Source organism: Syngnathus typhle, linkage group LG12 (genome assembly GCF_033458585.1).
Source record: "Syngnathus typhle isolate RoL2023-S1 ecotype Sweden linkage group LG12, RoL_Styp_1.0, whole genome shotgun sequence".
Classification (NCBI taxonomy): domain Eukaryota; kingdom Metazoa; phylum Chordata; class Actinopteri; order Syngnathiformes; family Syngnathidae; genus Syngnathus; species Syngnathus typhle.
In genome coordinates, this window is record NC_083749.1 from 3,022,685 (window position 1) to 3,043,423 (window position 20,739).

At 41.9% G+C, this 20,739-nt stretch overlaps 5 protein-coding genes across 9 annotated transcripts; 2 read left to right on the forward strand and 3 right to left on the reverse strand.

Annotated features, from left to right (window-relative positions):
- Nucleotides 1-25: 25 nt before the first annotated feature.
- On the forward strand, nt 26-2,199 carry sigmar1 (sigma non-opioid intracellular receptor 1). Its single transcript, XM_061292841.1, has 5 exons — nt 26-287; nt 433-484; nt 655-803; nt 932-1,024; nt 1,194-2,199. The coding sequence occupies exons 1-5, from the start codon at nt 143-145 to the stop codon at nt 1,421-1,423; spliced, it is 669 nt and encodes a 222-aa protein (XP_061148825.1). The 5' UTR covers nt 26-142; the 3' UTR covers nt 1,424-2,199.
- Nucleotides 2,034-8,972, reverse strand: hdhd2 (haloacid dehalogenase-like hydrolase domain containing 2). Of its 5 annotated transcripts, XR_009716335.1 has the most exons (12): nt 8,895-8,972; nt 7,852-7,961; nt 7,686-7,788; nt 7,511-7,616; nt 7,220-7,304; nt 6,992-7,157; nt 6,865-6,915; nt 6,735-6,798; nt 6,550-6,668; nt 3,880-3,933; nt 3,704-3,808; nt 2,034-3,641 (listed from the first exon to the last, which is right to left on the reverse strand). XR_009716335.1 is itself a non-coding variant. In XM_061292839.1 (10 exons), the coding sequence occupies exons 2-9, from the start codon at nt 7,950-7,952 to the stop codon at nt 6,565-6,567; spliced, it is 780 nt and encodes a 259-aa protein (XP_061148823.1). In that variant the 5' UTR covers nt 7,953-7,961; nt 8,895-8,972; the 3' UTR covers nt 2,034-3,641; nt 6,550-6,564. The 5 variants fall into 5 exon arrangements, 1 of the variants encoding a protein (XP_061148823.1); XR_009716336.1 differs by lacking the exon at nt 3,880-3,933; XR_009716334.1 differs by having other exon boundaries at nt 3,880-6,668; nt 8,895-8,971.
- katnal2 (katanin p60 subunit A-like 2) lies at nt 2,492-6,517 on the forward strand. The gene is made up of 16 exons (XM_061292827.1): nt 2,492-2,621; nt 3,057-3,127; nt 3,208-3,374; nt 3,443-3,491; nt 3,559-3,655; nt 3,724-3,822; nt 3,923-3,958; nt 4,141-4,218; nt 4,497-4,595; nt 5,086-5,149; nt 5,225-5,343; nt 5,496-5,587; nt 5,680-5,790; nt 5,903-6,065; nt 6,119-6,221; nt 6,280-6,517. Exons 1-16 carry the CDS (start codon nt 2,571-2,573, stop codon nt 6,417-6,419), a joined length of 1,539 nt encoding a protein of 512 aa, XP_061148811.1. The 5' UTR covers nt 2,492-2,570; the 3' UTR covers nt 6,420-6,517.
- A 923-nt stretch (nt 8,973-9,895) lies between the features above and the next one.
- ier3ip1 (immediate early response 3 interacting protein 1) lies at nt 9,896-11,122 on the reverse strand. Its single transcript, XM_061292844.1, has 3 exons — nt 10,989-11,122; nt 10,558-10,659; nt 9,896-10,474 (listed from the first exon to the last, which is right to left on the reverse strand). The coding sequence occupies exons 1-3, from the start codon at nt 11,077-11,079 to the stop codon at nt 10,419-10,421; spliced, it is 249 nt and encodes an 82-aa protein (XP_061148828.1). The 5' UTR covers nt 11,080-11,122; the 3' UTR covers nt 9,896-10,418.
- A 357-nt stretch (nt 11,123-11,479) lies between these two features.
- Nucleotides 11,480-17,804, reverse strand: skor2 (SKI family transcriptional corepressor 2). Its single transcript, XM_061292826.1, has 7 exons — nt 15,869-17,804; nt 15,394-15,451; nt 14,996-15,079; nt 13,056-13,121; nt 12,876-12,974; nt 12,726-12,793; nt 11,480-12,195 (listed from the first exon to the last, which is right to left on the reverse strand). The coding sequence occupies exons 1-7, from the start codon at nt 17,795-17,797 to the stop codon at nt 12,139-12,141; spliced, it is 2,361 nt and encodes a 786-aa protein (XP_061148810.1). The 5' UTR covers nt 17,798-17,804; the 3' UTR covers nt 11,480-12,138.
- Between the last annotated feature and the right edge of the window lie 2,935 nt (nt 17,805-20,739).

Consider the following 20,739-nt stretch of genomic DNA (forward strand, 5'->3'; position numbering starts at 1 on the left):
GCGGTTCGGTCACGCCTCCCTGAACCAGGAAGTAACAGTAACCTTTGTTGCTGGTGGGAGTTGCGCTAGATTACGCGTCTTGGCCCTCATCAACCTGTTGCTGCTCCGTCCGTCCGTTATTTTCTCTTTCTTGTTGTCAACCATGGCTTTATTCACCTCGTGTTGTCGACTCTTAGTCTTTATCGGAGTTACCTCCCTTGCCGTACTCCTCCTGAGACACTGGATGGCCACTAAGCAGTATATTTTCAACCACGACGACATCGCCAAACTGACCAAACAATACGCAGGTTAGTGTTGCAATTTAGAAAATGGAATGCACGCAAAAATCCGCATGGATTCTTCCTACTTGTCATATAAACGCGTGCAAAAGGCAATCGCACATTTTGCACGCCTGCCTTGCTTTGCGCGCTCATTGTTTGCGTGTTTTATTAGGGCAGGACCACGAGCAGGCCTACGCGAAACTGGTTGTCGAGCTCAGGAAGAGGTAAAGCGATTTTGCAGCTGGGAATATTTCAAAGGATTCACAGCTATTCTTAAGCATTGGGTACATCCATTGCATGAGCTACTTCAAAGCCCGACCTTGCACCAAGGCATCCGATTTGCTGTTCACACACGTTATATACAGAAATCTTGCATGTTTGTGAACCCATTTAGGTATCCCGGCCACATCCTGCCAGATGAAGACCTGCAATGGGTGTTTCTGAATGCTGGAGGCTTTATGGGCTCCATGTGCGTCCTCCATGCCTCCATGACAGAATATCTGATACTGTTTGGAACTGGAATAGACACATCAGGACACTCAGGTGAGGGACTGTTATTAGTAATTTTGTTGTGGTTAAAGATTACAGAGTCCAGGGGCATTCGTTGTAATCTTTTGTGGAATTTTAGGAGAAGGGTCGACTTGTGGAACCGTGAAATTTTGTCTTTGTAGGTCGTTACTGGGCTGATATTTCGGATACCCTTGTCTCCGGGACCTTCAGAAGATGGAAGGACGGAACCACAAAGACTGAAATGTTCTATTCTGGTATTAAAAAAATACTATCTTTCTTTGTTTTTTTTTGCAGAATACTAAATTGGCATGTACTTAATGAATGCATTTACAAGAGGTTTATTTGACTACTAATTTTGGTGATAAGTCATAATTAAAAGGTTAAAAGTTTGTTAATGTCTGGCTTTTTCATCCTAAATAACAGGTGACACTGTCATGCACGAGATGGGCGAGGCCGCTGGGGTCCAGTGGACCGCCGGGACATGGATGGTCGAGTACGGCCGGGGTTTCATCCCATCCACGTTGGGCGGGGCTTTGTTCGACACCCTCTTTTGCACCCTGGACTTTGTCACCATGTTTCACACATTCAAAGTCTACGGCAAAGCCATGCTGATGGAGATCGGAACAACGTTGGCTGAGGCCGGAGTGTTCTAAAAGCAATGGCGTGACACTGTTAACAAACCTGCACTGGGACAAGTCACTTCACAAGATGTGATGTTTTGTCTTGGATATCTGGCGTGGATTAAATTCTTGCCCGATGATTGTTTTAAATGAAAGAACATCCTTGATTATGCTTGAGTTGAACCAAGAAAACTGCATCAACACTAACACCGATACTGGACTAGAAAGGAAAAATGTAGCCACACCCTTCTACATTAATCTTACACTTACAGGCTCCTTGCAATCTTACACTACAAGAGCATTCCTGTTAAAGCTGCCTCAGCAAGACAATGAAGTCTTTTGGTGCTAACAAAACAAATTGCCTTGGGTGGTGGTGGTAAAAAAAATAAGGCTCTAAAATCTTCCAAATACTTGTGAAATGCGTCATTCTTTTGAGGGGTTTCACATAACCTGTTAAAAAAAGAAACATGGTCGATCATCAGGCTTTTTGTCACGATTGACTGTTGCATAAACACTGCTGGGATGTTGTCTTGTTTTACTTTGTGTTGTGATGTTTTAGTGAATAGTTGCTTGTCTTTATGTAGCTACCTTTCTGAAGAAAATGTAATCGAAAGCCAGACACACAAACATATGCATTTGTCAATTACTTTTCTACCACAACCTCTAAATGACATTTTTAATAGGATGAATTCTCAATTACAAAGCTATAAAGTTTCACACTGTTCAGTATATGGTTCATATAAGTGTTAAAAGAATGAAAAAATACTTAAATGTTGCACAAATTGAGAATAAACGTTTTTTGAACTATATTACCCTTGAGTCTTATTACGACTTTACGCTTTGATTTAAAAAAAAACCCGAAACACTTAAGCAATAATCAAAGCGCGCAACAAGTTACATTCCCGACATTATGTAATCTAAGATTGACATAAATTGACGCAAAATGCAATTAATGCTACTTGCTTTGGAGCAATAAAGAACGTACATTAAAACGTTAATGACGATTTCAAATAAGTCCATTCATCGTTTACACGCTAATAAATGTGGCATATGTACAAACAAATAATGAGGAGAAATAAATACGGCATGTCCCGAGGGACAAACTACCGCCGTAAATATTCCGACCATTTCCCCTCGAACGCTTATCGAAAAAACGCACGATAATTACGATTTATTACAAATGGACGCTTCTTACAGTTCAGTAAAACATGCAAACCAAGCCCGGGAGGCGGTAAGTCCTGTTCATCGTGCATTTCCGTACTTTTTTGTACAGGCCAAGTGTTTTTATATACTAACACTGCAAACATATTGAACAAATGTCATCAAAATAGAAACACACACATTTAATTGGATCCAGTTAGTGCTTCCCCCCACCATGTTATGCATGCAATAATTTCTAGATGTTCTATTTGTTGGGTGAGGTATTTAGTAGCTCTGTATTTAATGTTTTCTCGGCGTTCACTGTTGCCTGGTTACAGAGTGAGCGAAATTTATGCCAGTTTGTCTCCCTCTGTTGGCTATAAATGCTAGTGCAGGATGGAGAACAATGTGTGATGTTTGAGTGAGCTCATCAAATTTGTGTGAGAAAAAAAATATTTCTTTTGTCCCTAACACCAATTGAAGTTGTATTTTTTTTCTACCGCCTTTCTTACGTGCTTATTTCTAGGATGAGTTGAGGATTGAAATGAGGAAGAAGAGCCTCCTCATGTTAATCTACCAACATCTGATGAGGCACGGGTCAGTACCGACTTCCGTATATTCTCTAAACATTTCTCACAAAAAGCAAAAGGTAAAAATATTCTGCGTCTATCCGACAGTTATGTGAACACAGCAGTGGCCTTGGACCAGGAGATGAACGGAAGTGTGAAGAAGTTTGAAGTTTGCGAAAACGTGGACTTGGAGATGATGTTGATGGAGTACGAGAGTTATCACTATGTGAAGTACCAGAAGTATCCCAAACTTATCAAGAAAGTTGTAGAACCAGGTGACTCAATTTCAGAGGCAGAATAACAAAACACCATGGTGCTTAAAAGTCTTCGTTTGTCTTTTCAGTTCTCATTCAAGGTGATAGCAGGAATTTGAAAAGTAGTGGAAAAAAAAGGTGGGTGTGCAAGTCAAATCTTATTGATATTATTTATACACAGCCTTTCACCTCATTTCTCCACTAGGGCCGCTTGTTCCGTTGTGAAGCCTCTCCCCAAAATCCAGCCTCCAAATCTTGGCGGAGACGTCCGAGGGAACGCTGCTGCCCCTGCGCATTCAAATGTACGCAATCCATTCACTAAAAGAACGATTCATTTTGAAATAATTTACCTTTTTGTTTCATTTTCCAGGGTGATAGCTCGTGTAGTCCTTCAGAATTCACAGACTTTGTTCTCAGTGTTTCCCCCATATCTTCTGTGCAAACTGGAGGGGCGGCTATGACCAAGAAGGTGCTCCATTATAGTTATGAATTTTAATTGAGATTAAATCTGAAAAATATATCATACTTTTCGCCGGGACTCTAAACATTGTGCACGTATTGTGTCGTAGGTCCAAACGGCCTGCAAAGGAGATGGCGAGCAAGAGGTCAATTCCCGCAGTAACAAATTTTTGTTCAAATTTCCATTTGAATGTCGCATAGTCTTATCATTCGCTTTTATTTATGCATTAGAATCAAAGCTATAGTAAACGAAACCATTTCTAGACCTTCGTCGCTGCACACTACCCTTCTTATTAATTTATCCGTCATTTAATTTGTTGCTGGGCAGGATCGGCTGCTGAAGCCCCTCAGCGGTTTTGCGGGACTGGGTGGTGAGATGAGAGAATTTGCCACAGTCATTAATAAGGTACCGCATACACACAATGTTGAAAAAAAAACACAACTGGTTCATGAAGCCCATTTGAAGCTTCATTTGCCCATCACAAGATTGACACTGTATTAATTGAATGATGTGATTGTAGTTCTCTATGGTGTCAAACTGGACTTCATCTAAATGTTAAAATATTCGATCCAGTGTGTAATTCCGTGATCCCACTAGAGCGCGGTAAAGCGCTTTGTCGAGATGTCCGGCTACCTGTTAGCTTCCGCGCGCATCACTCTGTCTGTGCGTCTGTCCCTTTTCAGGACATTTATTTGCACAGCCCCAACGTAAAATGGGACGACATCATCGGCCTGGAGGATGCAAAGCGATTAGTCAAAGAGGCCATCGTCTATCCCATTAAGGTGAGCCGGGTCGCTATTCCGCCGCTTCGATTCTGAATACATCTCCTTTAAAGGACGGGGGTCAGGCAAGTCGGCCAGGCTGACGTGAAATCTATACGTGGGATAATATGGCAAGACGGAGGGACGGGAGAATTTCTATCCACGCTCATCCCCATGTCATCACTCGGAGGCTTCTGATGGATGCGATGACGTCAAATCGGGTCGTCTGCATCCTCTTGACATTTACGCAACGAGATGAGGACCGATGCGAACGTCTATCTGGCTCCCTGCAGCGCTTGCTTTATTGAATAACATCCCGCCACCACTTTCCGTCTCCATTACTATTCATTCTCCAGGGTAGAAGGTCACTTTGGTGATTTCACACAGCACCTGTTTATCACCTCGGATTCATATTAATGCACATATTTGTTCGTGACGCCCTTTGCGATCGCCACACGTGTTTTTTCTAAAAACGTGCTCCTTTTTATTATTACATTCCTGCTTGCCACAGTATCCCCAGCTTTTTAAAGGACTCCTTGCTCCGTGGAAGGGATTGTTACTTTACGGACCCCCGGGTAAGAAAAAAAAACATCTTAATGTGATACGGCTGTTTTAAATGAGCCTCAAATTACCCGCAACGCATCTCACAGGTACGGGCAAGACCCTGCTGGCTAAGGCGGTGGCTACTGAATGCAAGACGACCTTTTTCAACATAACGGCATCGAGCTTAGTGAGCAAGTGGAGAGGAGACTCGGAAAAACTGGTCCGGGTCAGTATTTAGCTGGTCACAATATTAGACACACTCACATATTTCTTGCAATGTATCAAAAAAATTATTCTGTTTAATTTTCATGATAGCTAAGGAAACTGGCAAGTTAATTTTCTGTCACTAGTCACATGCCAAACTTTTTTTTTTTGCAGGTTCTGTTTGAGATGGCCCGCTACCACGCGCCTTCCACTATCTTTCTGGATGAGGTGGAGTCGATGATGGGCCAGAGAGGAAACAACATATTGTAAGCCTTGCATAATTTAACGAATCCTCTCATCTGCCAAATCACTCGTCTTGAAATCAATGAATAATCGTAATAATTAATCGGAATTTTAGAGGCGAGCATGAGGGCAGTCGAAGGTTGAAGGCGGAGCTGCTGGTCCAGATGGACGGACTGGCGAGATCCGAGGACCTGATTTTTGTACTGGCCGCCTCCAATCTGCCTTGGTAACGTACAATGTTAAAATTTACAAATTCTTCCCCTCGATTTAAAGTTTTTAAAAAAGATTGGAAGGAAATTTCCTCTGTGGCCTCACATTTAAAAGCCTCCCTCCCTCAGGGAACTGGACCAAGGAATGCTAAGAAGACTAGAAAAGAGGATTCTGGTTGGTCTTCCTCCTGAAGAGTCCCGCCAAGCCATGATCTCTCATTGGCTGCCTCCTGTCAGCTTCACGGGAGAGCTGCAGTTAAAAACCGAGCTAGACTATCAACTTCTGGCCAAGGTAAGTCGATCCATTTGTCGTCGGGATTGGCAAATGAAATGTTTCTCGGGCAGGAGACGAATGGCTACTCGGGCTCTGACATCAGACTGGTGTGTAAGGAGGCCGTCATGAGACAAGCCCGTAAAATCTTTGAAGCTCTGGAGTCGAATAAGAACGGTAGGACCGGGTAAGTTCACGTCCTGGACTTAGGTGCTGACTGAAACTCTTTGTCCAGGAGACACGCGCATGCAAGCCATGCGGCTGGAAACGGTGACAACGCAGGACTTCCTGGAAGTCCTGGCGCACACCAAACCGTCGGCCAGCGGGTTAATGGAGAAACACACGGCTTGGGAGAAAGACTTTGAATCCGTCTGATGGAGCGTTTTTGCTTTCACTCCTGGACATGTGTTGATGTGGTTCTTAGACATTATCTGGTCTACTTAGAAGAGTCATTAAAAAGCAGCTATGAGATATCATTGGAGGTTTTTTTTTTTATCTGACTTGCCTTAATCAGGTGACGTTATAGTAGATTCTTGAGGATGTGCTCGACAGCATCAGGGAAAGCGTCGCACGTCAGGTGAGGAGGCGGCTCGATTTTATTCTCGTCTCCTTGTCTGTATTTACCTGAAATGCGATCCCAGATGTTAAGTTCCGAGTCCCACCGAATTTGACTTTAAAGCTTCATCTCACCGGTTCGGACCAGGATTCCCAACATTCCAGCACTCTGAGCTCCTCCGACGTCATCCCTGGCGTCCTGCGAGAGAAGACGGACCGAATTAAGAAGGAAGTCGATTCAGTTAGATGAAGTAAATTCGCTTACGTCTCCTATCATGACTGCTTCGTCTGGGCTGCATCCCAAATCAGCCAGAGCCTACAATATTTTTAAAACGCATTCTCGTCAGATCCAATAAAAGATCTTCAAGAAGATGGCGGAGGGGAAAAAAAACCTGTGTGAAAAACGTCTTTTCCGGCTTTCCCACGACAGTTGCTTTACAGTCCGTGGCATACTCCAGCCCGGTGACAAAGGGCCCGGGGCCGAGAGCCAAACCATCTTTCCTTTTATAGTAACGAGCCTTATGGATGGCGAAGAGCGGCGCACCGTCCAGGATCAGTCTGAGGGACAGAATTTTTATTAAGTCGAGACAATGACTTTAAATCACAAATGATGTCATCACCTGAAAGCCTTATTCATAGTTTGGTAGTCGAAGTGATCGGGAGCGAGTCCAATGACCACGGCATTGGGGTCGGATGTGTCGATACCTGCAAAGTGACACGTGATGGGGATGAAGCTTCGAATGTGCTTCATGAACCGGTTCTAGCAACGTTGATTTAAAGGTGCCATTTCGAGGGGTAAAAAAAAATACAACTGGTTCGTGAAGCAATTCTGAAGCTTCATTTTCCCACCATTAGTGACACCTGTCGAGAAAAAAACAAATGATTTCTACGGACTGTTTTTAGCTGTGTACCTGCAAAATCGAGAAGGGCATTGTCCTCCACCAGGAGCAACGGTCTGTGTTTTGTCTTCTCTAAAAGACTTCTCGCGGCACTCAGGGATGTGAAGATTTCTTTTTCCTATATGACAGACGTTGGGACAAGATGATTACAGTCATTAAGGACATTTTTGTAGTTTATGATTTTGACCTGGAGGTCAAAGTTGAGCCGTTGAAGCCTTTCCAGCAGGTTCTTCTTATTCTCTTTGGTTGTGTTGGTCACAAACTTGACGGCGACAGACGCCTGTCGTAGCCTGACAACAGGCAAATAAAAAATTTAAGTCCTGTTCTGTCCTCATTCAAAGAGAGCGTCTCACCTGGACAGGGCGTCCTGAGCCCCGGGAACTGCCGTGTCTTCTACGTGCAGAGTTCCACTTAGATCAATGAGGACGGCTTTTAGAGCACGTCTGCTTGCCATTCTTGTCACCTGCATGAGAGAACGAAAAAAAAAAAAAGATGGCCATTAAAAATGTAATCCCATATATTTAATGCGGTCATTTCCATGTGCTTGACAAAAGCTACTTGGCCTTCAGTCTGGGTACAATTTGTTAAACTGATAAATAAAAATAAAGTCCACTGTAAATGGAGGTTTAGACCGCTCGAACTGTTTCATTCTTTTTTGATGGATTATAAATCATGCAGAATTGGTAAAATGGATCCGATTACTGCGTTGTTCAAACCTAGATCAGAGAAAATTGAGAGGATTATAAACTGTTTTTTAGCCTAGAATGCAGATCTGGATGAGTTGTGGATAATTTTTTGGAAGAAGACCGTGATCCCCTATTATTATTTAGACATGCTTGGATTTTTGTCATGTAGTTATCAGTTTGGGGGACTTACTTAAACGGCTCGTGTCCCATTTCTGTTATTTGTATTTCGCTCAGTTTAGAATCCAAGCCAAGTATGGCTTGAGTGTGTTGTGCAGCTTATCATAAACAAAAAATGGAGCATAATAGCAAGCATTGCAGATATTATAACGATCTGATATTTTCAGTTGTTTCAAATTTTAGGTTAGATGCTCTTTAAATAAAATGCAATTCAATAAGTAAATAAATAAAATGCATGATGGTGCTTTGCAATGGGTTGCAGCTGCAATGAAAGGACTGTAATCTATTATTACCTTTAAGAGAAACCTATTTTGGCAACGCACACTTTATAGACCAATCTAAACTGCATTACTGACTTTTTAAATAGTTTTTCAACGGTCTAATATCGCGGAAATTTACGATGGTAATTCAGAATGATGCCAGATGTCTTGGTGACGACAACAAGCGTAGTTATTAAACTAACAATAATAAAAAATACATTAACATGTATTAGATCCGATAAATTCTTTTAAACGGGAGTTTAGCATGCTAACCTTTAGCTGCTGTTACTTTCGTTTTCGCTTCTTCTTCGTTGGTTAAATAGGAAGCGTTTTTAAGTTTTACTAGTCAGTGCTGCCCCCTCACTTAAATGTGCATTATTATAATGAAAAGCAGCTCTTTTTTTGTGATTTTACTTTGTTTCCACCACATTTCTAGGCTGTAATCATTTAAGAGTGTTATCCTTAACCACTTAATCACTCATTACAACGATGGGGGAAAAACATGAGGCACATTCCACTAATGACAAACAGACATATCGCATTAATGGGTAGCTTATTGTACGGTATTAGGAAAAGACTAAACCTTATCGTGACATGCCAGAGAGCACTGCCACAAATCCTCTTTTCATGTTACCTCTTGATAGTGAATACATGTTTTTCAGTTTTTGTTCATGCATATATTTTTGCAAGTTATATTGGATGTGGAAAATATGTTAGAGACGTGTCAGAATGAAGTGTTTTGAAGACCCCATCCAAAACTATGTCATGCATTTATTTCCTTTGATTCTATATTTTTATTCCAACTGTCTTAAATCCATACCTTGATGGATGGAGTTGTATTTTAGCATCAACTAACCTTTTAGTAAAAAAAAAAAAAAAACCACAACTCAATACCACATTCTGCGCCGTGAAGCTCAAAAACGTTGTGATCACTTTACACATATTATTGTAAAACCAAAGCTCACAGCATCCTAATCACAGATTAAAGTGACTTTTGCTGTTAATATCCCTCTGATAAACATATGCTTTCAATTCTAGCAGAGCCGCGTTGACCTACCCTCATATTTTTAGGATCAAAAGTTGTTAATAATATTTGTCAGGATCAGCAGGCCAGGGAATTGTGATAATTCACAGCATATGGGGATTATTAAAAAAAAAAAAAAAAAAAAAAAAAAAAAAAAGTGGAGCAGCAGGGAGTGGATGAGCAGAGCGAGAGAAATGTGTCAATATTTAAAGAAAGGGAGGAGGAAGAGAAAGCATTTTTTTGGATTGGATTATGACAATTAAGATGTTAATTTATTCAGAAAAGAAACTTTACAATTGAGATGACGGCATTACAAATAAATAAATTGTTTTTCCACACATTTGGCACAATACTTTTAAAAGCAAATCATCAGTTGCAATATGACTTGCAGTAACAAGTGTCTCCATGGTAACAGTGTAAACCTAATTCAGATTTACAAATAGCGGAATATGCAGTCCTCAATTAAATGAAAACTTGTTTTGGGAATGTGGGAGGAATCTATAATAAAAAAAAATACACTAACACGGAAAACATGCAAACTCCACACAAATTGTGCAGCAGATGTAAATTACTCACCACATAATGTTGGACATATAAACATCAAATAACAATTTTTTTAAAAAAGTGTGCAACTGAAGGAATCTGCTGGGTTTGCTTTTTCTTAGAAAGTATTAAACATTGCTTCCACCTAAATATCAACTGTGTGTGTCAGTTGTGTGAGAGCAAGAGCGAAATTGTTCCTTGGTCCTGCAGCTTGAGTTTGCGATCGGTCGTCAGCCAAAAAGCAACAGCAGGACGATGGAGGCTGAATTCACAATTATAAGAGGCACTAAAAAACAACAAAGATGGAAACACATTTAATTTTAAGAGTAAGGTACAAAAGAGCATGAGTCAGGGACGAAAGGAACTCACCTCTCATGATCATTCGGACTGAGCGGATGAGATTGAGGATTTGGGCTCTTACTCCCGGGTCATCTCCAAAACCAGAGACCCCATGGTCGACACCTGATCCAACTAAAGACAAAAGAAAATACTTGAATAAAACTACTGAAACGCACAATGGCCAAAACAAAGGAGAGCTGCACTTTATGAGGGAGAAAAAAAAATCTGTGATTAGTCAAAGATAATAATCTTCATTAATGGCAATGTATATAATTAATGCATTATGTTAGAAGGTCAGTGCAGTCAGAAAAACTCATTACTGTTTTACATCATTGTCAACAATCATAATAACAAACTGGCCTCACTAGCACTCAACAAAAATCAAACATTATTAATGCACTTAATGTTTTTAAAGCACTTTTTGGTTAGGTATATTTAAAGGATGACTGATAAAGACTTACTTTTGCTGAGAAACCTTTCTTCGTGCAGCACGGCGACAGCATTTGTGCACAGAATTGCAGTCTGGATGAGTGCATAGAGAGTAAACGCCATGTTGGCAAATTCTCGTACGGAGACAGAGAGCCGTAAATGAGCGGAAAACGTCGTGCAAAAAAGGAGCGTCGTAAATCGCATAATGTGGACGTAAACACTGTGACGTGAAAGACGCTCGAAAACAAATGCTTTTTTTTTCTGGAAATGAATATGAATTATACGTTCAAATGATTTGTAGGAAACATCTACGGTGTTATTTATAGTCTTTTAATTTACGCATACAATAAATTGCAGAGAACAGGAACATAGGTTATTTAAATACGTCTGCAGTTTATAACATCTTTCTTAAATGACAACTTTATCCATTCATTTGGTTCAATGTATAAACAAAATGTATGAGTTTTCATTTTACACACTGCGAGACACAAATGACAGCATTATCATTTTTTTCCCTCTTTGTAATAAATAATCATATTTTAAGGTCAGGGTCTGCAGCCCCAATACTGAAATGAAATTAGGAAACACATTTAAACAGATTGCGAGGATGAATACTCCCACGTTGGACGATATATATACAATTTTAGTCGGGATATATTACAAGTTCCATCTATACAATTCCTGTCCATTTGTGAAAGTGAAGCCTTTAAATGTATTTTTGTATTTGTCAATAAAAAGTACATTTTTGGATGCTTGTCTGCAGAATACTTTGGGACAATATGACAAATGATGTTCTTTTGAGGTAACGTTTCCTGTGTGTTTAGAATGAATATGTTCACAGTAAATAATGGCTGATATGTCAGTTACTAACATGACAGCAACAAAAACAGTAACAGCAGTAACTACATCGGAATGAGGACCATCCTCGTCCAATGTGTTTATTTACAGCAGCAGTTCTGAGTCCTGAACAAAAACAGCCTCAACCTTAATCCGATTCTTTGTACCTTTAAAAACTCTTGGAAAAAGTCAGGTCGTTGAATCTCAGCAGATTAGTCTCGAAGACCTCTTTGGGGTCCTAGTTGGAGTCTTGACTGCTTGATTTTTCATCAATTTGCTTCTCTTTTAGGAAATCAATCTCAAAGAACAGGACGACTGTGTCAGGTGTCGGGGGACATAAGTCGGCTATTTATTCATATGGGAGCTGATCTTTTCTTTTCTGATGATGTTTGCATATGGAATCTGAAGGACAAAAAAAAGTAGAGATATGTTAGTAAAGAGCAAATTAAACATGTATCAATAATTGTTGAGGTGAATAAAACTCTTCTTCGTATTCAGCATTCGCAATTTGTATGTGCACGAAGGTGTGGCAAGTTTTTTTTCCCAAGTGAGAGAAAGCAAAGACAAATGGAGGCTGTCAGTCTATCAGTCAGCTGGGATGATTGATTCGCATGGTGCACACGAGCTTCTCACCCATGAAAGACAAACATAATTGGATATATTGTACTGTACCTTTTATTTGGATGCACACATAAGAAACATCAGTATTTATTTTATTTTATTTTATTTTATTTTATTTTATTTTATTTTATTTTATTTTATTTTATTTTATTTTATTTTATGTTATTTTATGTTATTTTATGTTATTATATTTTATTTTATTTTATTTTATTTTATTTTATTTTATTTTATTTTATTTTATTTTATTTTATTTTATTTTATTTTATTTTATTTTATTTTATTTTATTTTATTTTAGCACGTATTCTCTTACCATCTGTAAATGCTGGACCATCTCTTCTCTGTAAGCAAGCTCTCTTTTCATCTGGTCTTGGAAATTATCTGGAATGATGATACCAATTTATAAAGTAACTAGTGCTGATTAATCAATAATAGCACAAAATAAACTTGACTTGGAACTTACGGAAGACAGGAAAAGGGGAGGTGCCCTTCAAAGCGTGAAACTCTTGCTCCAGTCTCCTCCTGAAGTCTATCTGCTCCAGCAGAACTTTCTGGAGCTCCTCTGTTGGGGATTAAAAAAATGACAATGTTGCAAAACAGCTTGCATACATTATAATGTGTGAATCAAAATATCTTTGCGTACCTTTCTCCATATTCTCCACATCCTTCTTGAGCTGCACAGGAGATGCGGCTTCTTGACTTTGGTCACCTGAGAAAGCAAAAAAAGGTTTTCAATTGATATGAAAAAATATCTCATGATCAACAACAGCAGAGCTGATCTTGATCAGCGTTTGAATTGTTCCCATCTCCAACTTGAGTGAAGGAACTGTAATTCACCATTTAGCCGCTAGATGTCAGTGCCCCATTACACATTACACTATTTGTCAAGTTTTTTACATTTCAATTGATCACTTCTACAACATTTTAAGGAAATTACAATGTCCATGATTGTTTTTTTGTTATAATAGAGTTTCAATAAAAAAAAATAGTAGCTTTGTAAAAGCAGAATTTGAGCTCCACATTGTGTATCAGATCTTGTTAGATTGGGCCTTCCTCCCACATTCCAAAAAAAACAATTCTGAGCTTCATTGAAGACTATAAATTGTGTCAGCAGTGGCAGCGCTAGAGTGGGGGGCTGCGGGGGCACTGGCCCCCCTCTGGAATTTGACCCCCTTTCAGGTATTTTCAGGTATTCAGGAGTATTTTCCGATTCCTGCATACGTAAGAATCTTTAACAGGGTTTTCTGGAGAATTTTTGGAGTTTGTAAATATTTTGTTTACGCTTTGTGGACTCCCTAAGACATCCTCGACCCCCCCGTAGCAATGTGACCAGTTTGAAAACAGCAGGCGATGCACGAGATGATGAAGCAATCGCCGCCACTCGCCGCGTACGCTTTTCCTCCAGTCGTTTCATATCCCCCTCAGCCCTCCTATGCTCTTTCCTCTCATTCAGATCCGAGAGTTCCCCCTCTCGCCTCTTCTTTTCCTCTCCTCTCTCTGTCTCATTTGACAAGCAAATTTGCAGACACTGCCCGAGGATAACAACCTCGTTTGACAGTCAATTAACCGTGAATAGTCAAAGCCAAAGCGGTTTGCATTACATAAATGGGAAATTAGATTATTATTTTTTTTACCTCCCTAGAAACAGAGGGAGAGTTTAAAGACAGTGGAGGCGGTGAAAGAAGGGGGGGGGGGGGGGTTTGCATTCTCAAAGGAGTCAGGCCTTCTAATCACGTAGAGCTTCCCAACGCCCAGGGAGACGTTTGGCAATCAGAGGGAAGGTGGTCTCATTTAATTTGTTTCGTGTAATTTTTCGAAATACATTACGCATTATGTGCGGAGATCATTACGATGCGTGCACGCGGGTGTGTCCGGGTAGCGGGAGTGTGCGTTTGTGTTAGCGGGGGTAGATATAAATGTTGGCACAGATGTCATAAAGCACTTTTAATGTCTTCCTGACAGATATAAAAAGGCAATAAGCTGTGATCTTTTTCAAACAGCAAAGGTTTGGGATGGGGAAGGGAAGGGGGGGGGGGCAATTATGTCTGCGGCGATATTGGTCTAGGATGGAGGCTGCCAGAGCCGCTGCTTATTTCTGAGCTGATGTTTTCTTGTTGAACTATAACGGCTCCCCGAGGAGCGAGAGCCTCGGCGACAATCGGGCTAAGCGTCTTTTTAGGCGATCTCTTTCTTGCCTGTGTGTATTTAGACACTTCATTGGGTACACTTGCTCCATCTAATAAGATTCGATACCTGGGATGGATTTTCCAATTTTTGCAAAATGGTTATATTGGACCCCAGCAATTTGCAAAATGTTGATGATTATTCGATTTACCTGTGGTTGAATCCTTATAATTCAATAAAAAAATAAAAATGAACTATTGGTATGGACTTTTGCTAAATTAGAAAAAAAAAATACTGAGTGTGAAATCTGGTTCTAGTTTATTGAATGCAAAATTTTGTTTAAGGTTTTCCTGAATTTTTGAGTTCACCCAACTTTTTTTTTTTTTTGTTAGTGTAACCAACCAACCTACCAACGATGCAAATCTGATTTATTTTAATTCAAAAAGAGGAATAACCTACCCGAGCTTTCCCTCCAGTAGTCCGGCGCCGGTACTGATGTTTCATTCTCGACTCCGAAGAAGCTGCTGGGCTCTTTGTTCTCATCTTGAAGACACAATGAAATACGTTTACTGTATATGTGTGTGTGTTTACGACAGAGTGTGCCCCACCACAAAACAAAGCGGAGCACGTCGTCGGTGTGAAAGATGAGAGCAGAAAATGAAACATCTCAGAAATATGTGTCACATAAAACACCTCACACTCAATGAAAGAAAGCTGCCATAAAAAAAAAAGGTGGGATATAAAAAATAAAAAAAAGTGTTTTTAGAAAAATTGATAGTAAGTCAAAGCTGCTTTAATAACGAGCGTAAGACGATGGTCATGAATATAAGAAAAGTGTTTCAAATGTGTGCACCAACCTGATATGGAGTCTTTGGTTGCGTAGGCAGGCAGTCCTTCGTTTCGGTTTTTGTCCACCTGGAATCAAAAAGATCACATTTGCAACATGTAGCGAGCGGGTAATATCAAATATGCCAACATGTTTTTCTACATAATCTATTATTTTATTTAAAGAGTCAGCCCTGGGATTATCTTTTTTTTTCTTCTCTCCTGTCTCTGCTACTGCCCGGCCCGCCAGGTTAATGCGAGTGTCAACAGGTTAAAGATTAGAGTTGCCCTAACAGGCTGAGGAGAACAAACATGAGGTGGTCATTAAAGAGCCCACATGGCAAGGGGGGGCAATTATTAGTCAAGATCAGGGCGGGGTGACTCTTTCAATTCCAACAGGGAGAAGTCGGCCTATCAATCTGCGTATGCAGATCACATCACGGCCTGCCGCAGCGCCATTTAAATAATAATTAGCTGATGTGGCCGGCGGGGGGGGGGGATATTTACGTCTTCTCTGCTGTGCGGCGGGCTGGAGTTGGAGAGCTGCAGGCTGGCGGGCGACGAAGCGGGCAAGCTGGGGGACTGTCGGGTGGGGTCGGCGGAGGGAGGGGAGCTGCCGCCGTACGCCGACACGCTCCCCCTCTCCTTCCCACGTTGGTCGCCGGAGCTGTTGCTCGGGGCGGGCAGGAACGGGTTCGTGCGAGTCTGCAGGGGACGGTTGGAGAAGCCCCCGTCGTGTTCGTCGTCGTCCTGCTTGGAGGACTCCACGTCCACTTCTCCGTCCTCCTCGCTGTCCCCCGGCTCGGCTTCTCCTTCGCCGCCGCTTTCGCTGCCGTAACTGCAGCTGCTGCCGGGCGAGAGCCTCGGGTGGCGGTCAGAACCGGCGGCGACGACCGCGCCCGACTCGTCGTCCGTCGTCCCGGCGAGGCCTCCTCCGTTGCCGTGGAGCTTAGCGATGCTCTCGGCGTCCTTGGTGACCGGGCGGAAGGCTGAGCCGTAGCTGGGCTTTCTGGTTTGGAGCGTGGGGTTGTCTAAGAGTTTGAGCCAGCTCTCCGAAGTCACGGGCCGGAGGTCAGGGGTCACCATGGTACAGTCGGGGTCAAATAGGCCGGATCTGGATGCGGCGCTCCCGTTGTTGGGGGTCACGTTGGTACCAGCGGCTTCGGAGGAGTCAGACAGATCCAGGAAGGCCTGCCGGAGGGAAGGATTGTCAGCCAATGAGGAGAGGCTAGGCTGAGGCTGCAAGTACGTGGGTACCGGGATCCCCCCCGCCGCTCTCGGCGGCCAAAACATGCAAAAGGGAGGATAAAAAGCGTCCTTGCGTCCGGGCCATAAAAGACCCGACAGTCCCGCGCTTTTGTGGCCGGCCGAAAGGTCGCCGTCGTCTTTTTTCTGCTGGCAGAGGCCAAACGCCGGGAAGGGGTAAGGCGATGGGAAAATGGACGCAGGGGGGAACTTTTGCAGCACGCCGAAGCCTTTGCTCGGGACGGGGATGACCGGGTAGTTGCGCGGCGTCTTCCGGGGTGACAGAGCACCTCCTTCTAGGTCCTCGTCGTCATCAAAGTGCGCTCTTTTGTGAGCGCCCGGGTCGCCGCCCATCATGTGGGGCACCACCGAGCCGACGTTCTTCATGGAGGCCATGGAATGGCAGTGGCCCCCCGAGGGCAAGGCCCTCTTCCGGCTCCCTCCGTTGAACATGGCCTTGACGTCCTCCCAGGCGTACACCATCTCGTCCGCCGGATGCTTATCGCTAAGTTTGAGGTGCCGCCGCCAGGAGTTGAAATTAGCGGCGTCGGGCTGCGTGTACTTGGCGTCGGGCGTGCGATGGGAATGGAAGATGAACTTATTGGGGGAGAAGTACATGTTGCAGAAGGAGCACTTGATGCATTTAGCCCGCGAGCTGTTGTAGCGGGCGGGGATGAAGTTACCGCGGCAACCCCAGGCGCACTCGTGCGTCACGTCGAAGGCAAAGTTATCGGGCAGTTTGGGAGGCATGTTCTCCCCCAGGAAGGACTTGCAGAGACGCTCGGCCTCGCGTTTGGTGATCATGCCGCAGCGGCGTGACGAGATGGGCATGGCGCCGGCGCGCCGAAGGATTTCCAACTGAACGGGGGTGCACTGGACGCAAGTGATGCCCAGCGCCACGCGGCGGTTATGGATCTCGTTGTAACTGTAGTTCTTCAGCAGCGTGTTGGAAATCTGCGCCAGGCAAAGTCGCTCGTTGTTATCGATGACCAGCGACACGATGGGAACGCCGTAGAGGATGACCTGGCCCACCTGGTTGGGCTTGAGGGGCGAGGAGGAGGAGGGCGAGGATAAGGAAGACGAGGAGTGGTGATGGTTGGGCCGGGGAGGAGTCAGAGCTTCCTGCGGGTACGGGCCTGGTGGGCTGCTCATGATGATGTCATTGGAGTTGGAAAGATGAGACTTGTCCATACTTGCACGACAAACCTGCACGAGGAGGAAGAGAGAAAAAAAAAAATGATTTGATGCTGCTAAAGTAAAAACACCCTTTTATGCCAGGACACAAAATTAACATGTGGAAAAAGTTATTAAATATATCTTGGCATGATGTTTGGAATTATTTCCATGCCTGGAATTTTGCATTCAGCATTCTCTTTTGAGTTGTGATTAGAAAAAAAATAATGTCTGAAGAAAGCAAGTTAAATTAATATTAAATATAGTACTTGTGTATTCAAAAATATATTTTGAAATTATACAAAAGGGCCAGTCACGTGAGAACATACAAATACAGCCCAACCAAACTTGTACTCCATTTATAAAATTATTTATGATTGCATTTAATATTTGAGAAATCGTTTCATTATTTTACAAAAACTCCTCTATGGAAAGGTTTAGTCATTTTTAGAGTATTTGGAGAATGATTAACACACATTTCAAAATGGAAAAAAAAATGCTACAGAAATGTTGCAAAAAGCATTCAAAAAAACTATACAACTTGAATAACTCGGCCAGCTACGTTTTTTAATAAATAAATACATTTCCGACTTCATGATCTTAAAGTTGTAAATGGAAAGACAAGGCACCATTTTTTATTATTGCTACACAATAGCAGTATAATATTTGTGGCTCTAATTTAACTTGTTTAGAAATCTATATTTAAAAACTTGTAATGAGAAAATGCAGCGAATATATGAGTAGTTATTTCAATAGCAAAATCATTGCTGATTTATTATTATTTAATAATTCCCGCATGATTATCAGGGATAAAAAGGTTGAAAATAAGCGATTGAGGTTTTTTAAGCAAAAAAAAAAAATCGAAGACCTTTTGAAGACCTCATTTTAAATGAGGTCGAAAACTTTTGCTGCGCATTTACGCAATTTTGAGCGATCAACGGCAATTCACAATGCATGAAAATTCTTCCCTAATTCAAATTTCAAGTGTAACATTTTGTATGGTGATCATTCCAAACGAGATGGAAAAGGGACATTTTTAAATATGTACAATTTAATTCGAGTGCTTACCTCTAACAGCCGAGAGTCCTCCAAATTGTTAGTTAAAAAAATCCTTCTAAGTCGAAAAATCACTTTTATCCTACATAGAATGAAAAGCTCATTTTTTAAACTATCCAATATACAACCGCAATTAATTAACAGCGGCCTTGTTAGGTTTTTTTCCTTCCTTTATTTTTATTTTTTTTTAAATGGGTCTAACTACATTGAAACAGATCGTCAGATGTGACTAAACCGCGGACGCACGCTCTGCTTTTATTCGCCTTTCAGAGGTGCCACGCGCCGACTTAATCCGTCTCTCTCTCTCTCGCCCTCCCTCCTTCTCTCTCTCTCTCTCCCTCTCTTTATTTTAACCTCACTCTCTCTTGCTCGCTCTCCTGTTTGATTGGCGTGTCGCTCCAGCTCAACCCACCACCACGACCACCACCAGCCGGGACGCACGCACGGTAGTCTATCCCTGCGCGTTCGGCCCCTTAGATGACTTGGAATAAATGAAAATAAAGATTTTTTTTTTTTTCATTTCGAATTGTGTCATAAAGTATGGAGGCCGTCACTTTGTTCCAACAGTCCTTTTTAAACACTTGAACGGTCATTTTAGTGGGCGCTAATTGGGGCTCCGTTCCATTTAGTTTAACAGGTTGGTGCTGTTGATCAAACACTCATTTATTTTGTTTTATTTATTCATCTAGAAGTCGCAATATAATTCAATGAAAAAAAAGTGAACTTTTGTCTGTTGGTAGCATATTACCTGCAATGCAATTCTGAAATTAATTTGGTCATTTCTTTTGTTTGAGTTTTTATTGTTTTGTGCTTTTCCCTTGTAATTAAAATGGTCTAATACAATAGTGAAGTGGGTGTTCCAAAGTTAAGGTTTCAAATGTCTGCTCTGAAATACATGGCCTTCCCGAGTGATGCTCAATTACTCCATCCACCCAAAATATGCAGACAAATTACAGATGGGAACGCGCAGACCTAAATATAAAGCCATGTAACCCAGATTGAAGAATGTCGTCACCTTCTTCAAATGTCTTTACGTGAGGGAGACGTGAAATATGATTTTTGAAAAGCAAAAAGTTGTTAGATTGTAAAAGTCAGGCATGGCAAATATTTTGTGTCGGTAATCCGTTGTGAAAGGGCAAATTGAGATGAGCTGGCGGCCTCATTTTGGGGTGTGTGCATGGGGGGGGGGGTGTTCTTGAATGAGCGCGTGCATGGGGCGTGCACGCGCACGGAGCGCGCACCAACACACGAGCCCCATCTGCTCCTTTTCAAACCAATTTAACTCGTCACAGCGCGTGCTTTTGTTTTGAGACACACGCAAAGGGGGCGGGGTTGCGCGTGGCAGGCGCACTTGCGAAACTGACGTCACAATGGACTTTTATAACAATGAATATTTTAATTTACTTAAAAATCGGAATTCCCTGTAGTTACAATAAAGTGTTTGTTGTGTTTATCTCTTTAATGCATTATTGCATGTAAATAACGCAAGGTGGGGCATTAAAATTGTATTCAAAAGTTTATTAACAGCTATTACGTTCTTTGGACTACATTTCACAATGCTGGTCGCCCCACTGAGAAATTCATCATGCGTTTAAAAAAAAAAAAAAAAACTGGAACCGCTCCTGTGATTTTGCAGGGTCAAACCAGTGAAGCGCACGCACGCACCGAAGAGCGATGGAGACATAATAAATTAAGAGGTACAACACTAAGTGAGCTTGAGACATTTAACATCAGAGCTGTCAATAAACGCAACACGCCCCAGGTGAGTGATTACCATACTAAAATGTACCCCAACAGCCCTTTCTCTCAACATCAAGCCTTTTCTATTAGTTCATAATAAAATGAGAGAATTTATCTCATTTGTTATTTATGTTCTATCCCGAATGGAGGTAAAATAGTCAAGG

What these genes read in the sequence shown, in the direction of transcription:
- sigmar1 (XM_061292841.1), top strand. Translation starts at nt 143, where the DNA reads ATGGCTTTATTCACCTCGTGTTGTCGACTCTTAGTCTTTATCGGAGTT. An exon ending in ACTGACCAAACAATACGCAG is followed by an intron (nt 288 to 432) that starts GTTAGTGTTGCA and finishes GTGTTTTATTAG; the next exon opens with GGCAGGACCACGAGCAGGCC. An exon ending in GACTGAAATGTTCTATTCTG is followed by an intron (nt 1,025 to 1,193) that starts GTATTAAAAAAA and finishes CCTAAATAACAG; the next exon opens with GTGACACTGTCATGCACGAG.
- katnal2 (XM_061292827.1), top strand. Translation starts at nt 2,571, where the DNA reads ATGGACGCTTCTTACAGTTCAGTAAAACATGCAAACCAAGCCCGGGAG. An exon ending in GGGCGGCTATGACCAAGAAG is followed by an intron (nt 3,823 to 3,922) that starts GTGCTCCATTAT and finishes ATTGTGTCGTAG; the next exon opens with GTCCAAACGGCCTGCAAAGG. An exon ending in ACTCGGAAAAACTGGTCCGG is followed by an intron (nt 5,344 to 5,495) that starts GTCAGTATTTAG and finishes TTTTTTTTGCAG; the next exon opens with GTTCTGTTTGAGATGGCCCG.
- hdhd2 (XM_061292839.1), bottom strand. Translation starts at nt 7,952, where the DNA reads ATGGCAAGCAGACGTGCTCTAAAAGCCGTCCTCATTGATCTAAGTGGA. An exon ending in TGCCCTTCTCGATTTTGCAG is followed by an intron (nt 7,305 to 7,510) that starts GTACACAGCTAA and finishes GTCACTTTGCAG; the next exon opens with GTATCGACACATCCGACCCC. An exon ending in AAGCAGTCATGATAGGAGAC is followed by an intron (nt 6,799 to 6,864) that starts GTAAGCGAATTT and finishes CTTCTCTCGCAG; the next exon opens with GACGCCAGGGATGACGTCGG.
- ier3ip1 (XM_061292844.1), bottom strand. Translation starts at nt 11,079, where the DNA reads ATGGCGTTTACTCTCTATGCACTCATCCAGACTGCAATTCTGTGCACA. An exon ending in AGAAAGGTTTCTCAGCAAAA is followed by an intron (nt 10,660 to 10,988) that starts GTAAGTCTTTAT and finishes TTTTGTCTTTAG; the next exon opens with TTGGATCAGGTGTCGACCAT. An exon ending in AGTCCGAATGATCATGAGAG is followed by an intron (nt 10,475 to 10,557) that starts GTGAGTTCCTTT and finishes GTTGTTTTTTAG; the next exon opens with TGCCTCTTATAATTGTGAAT.
- skor2 (XM_061292826.1), bottom strand. Translation starts at nt 17,797, where the DNA reads ATGGACAAGTCTCATCTTTCCAACTCCAATGACATCATCATGAGCAGC. An exon ending in CGCCGCACAGCAGAGAAGAC is followed by an intron (nt 15,452 to 15,868) that starts GTAAATATCCCC and finishes TTTTGATTCCAG; the next exon opens with GTGGACAAAAACCGAAACGA. An exon ending in AACCAAAGACTCCATATCAG is followed by an intron (nt 15,080 to 15,393) that starts GTTGGTGCACAC and finishes TGTGTCTTCAAG; the next exon opens with ATGAGAACAAAGAGCCCAGC.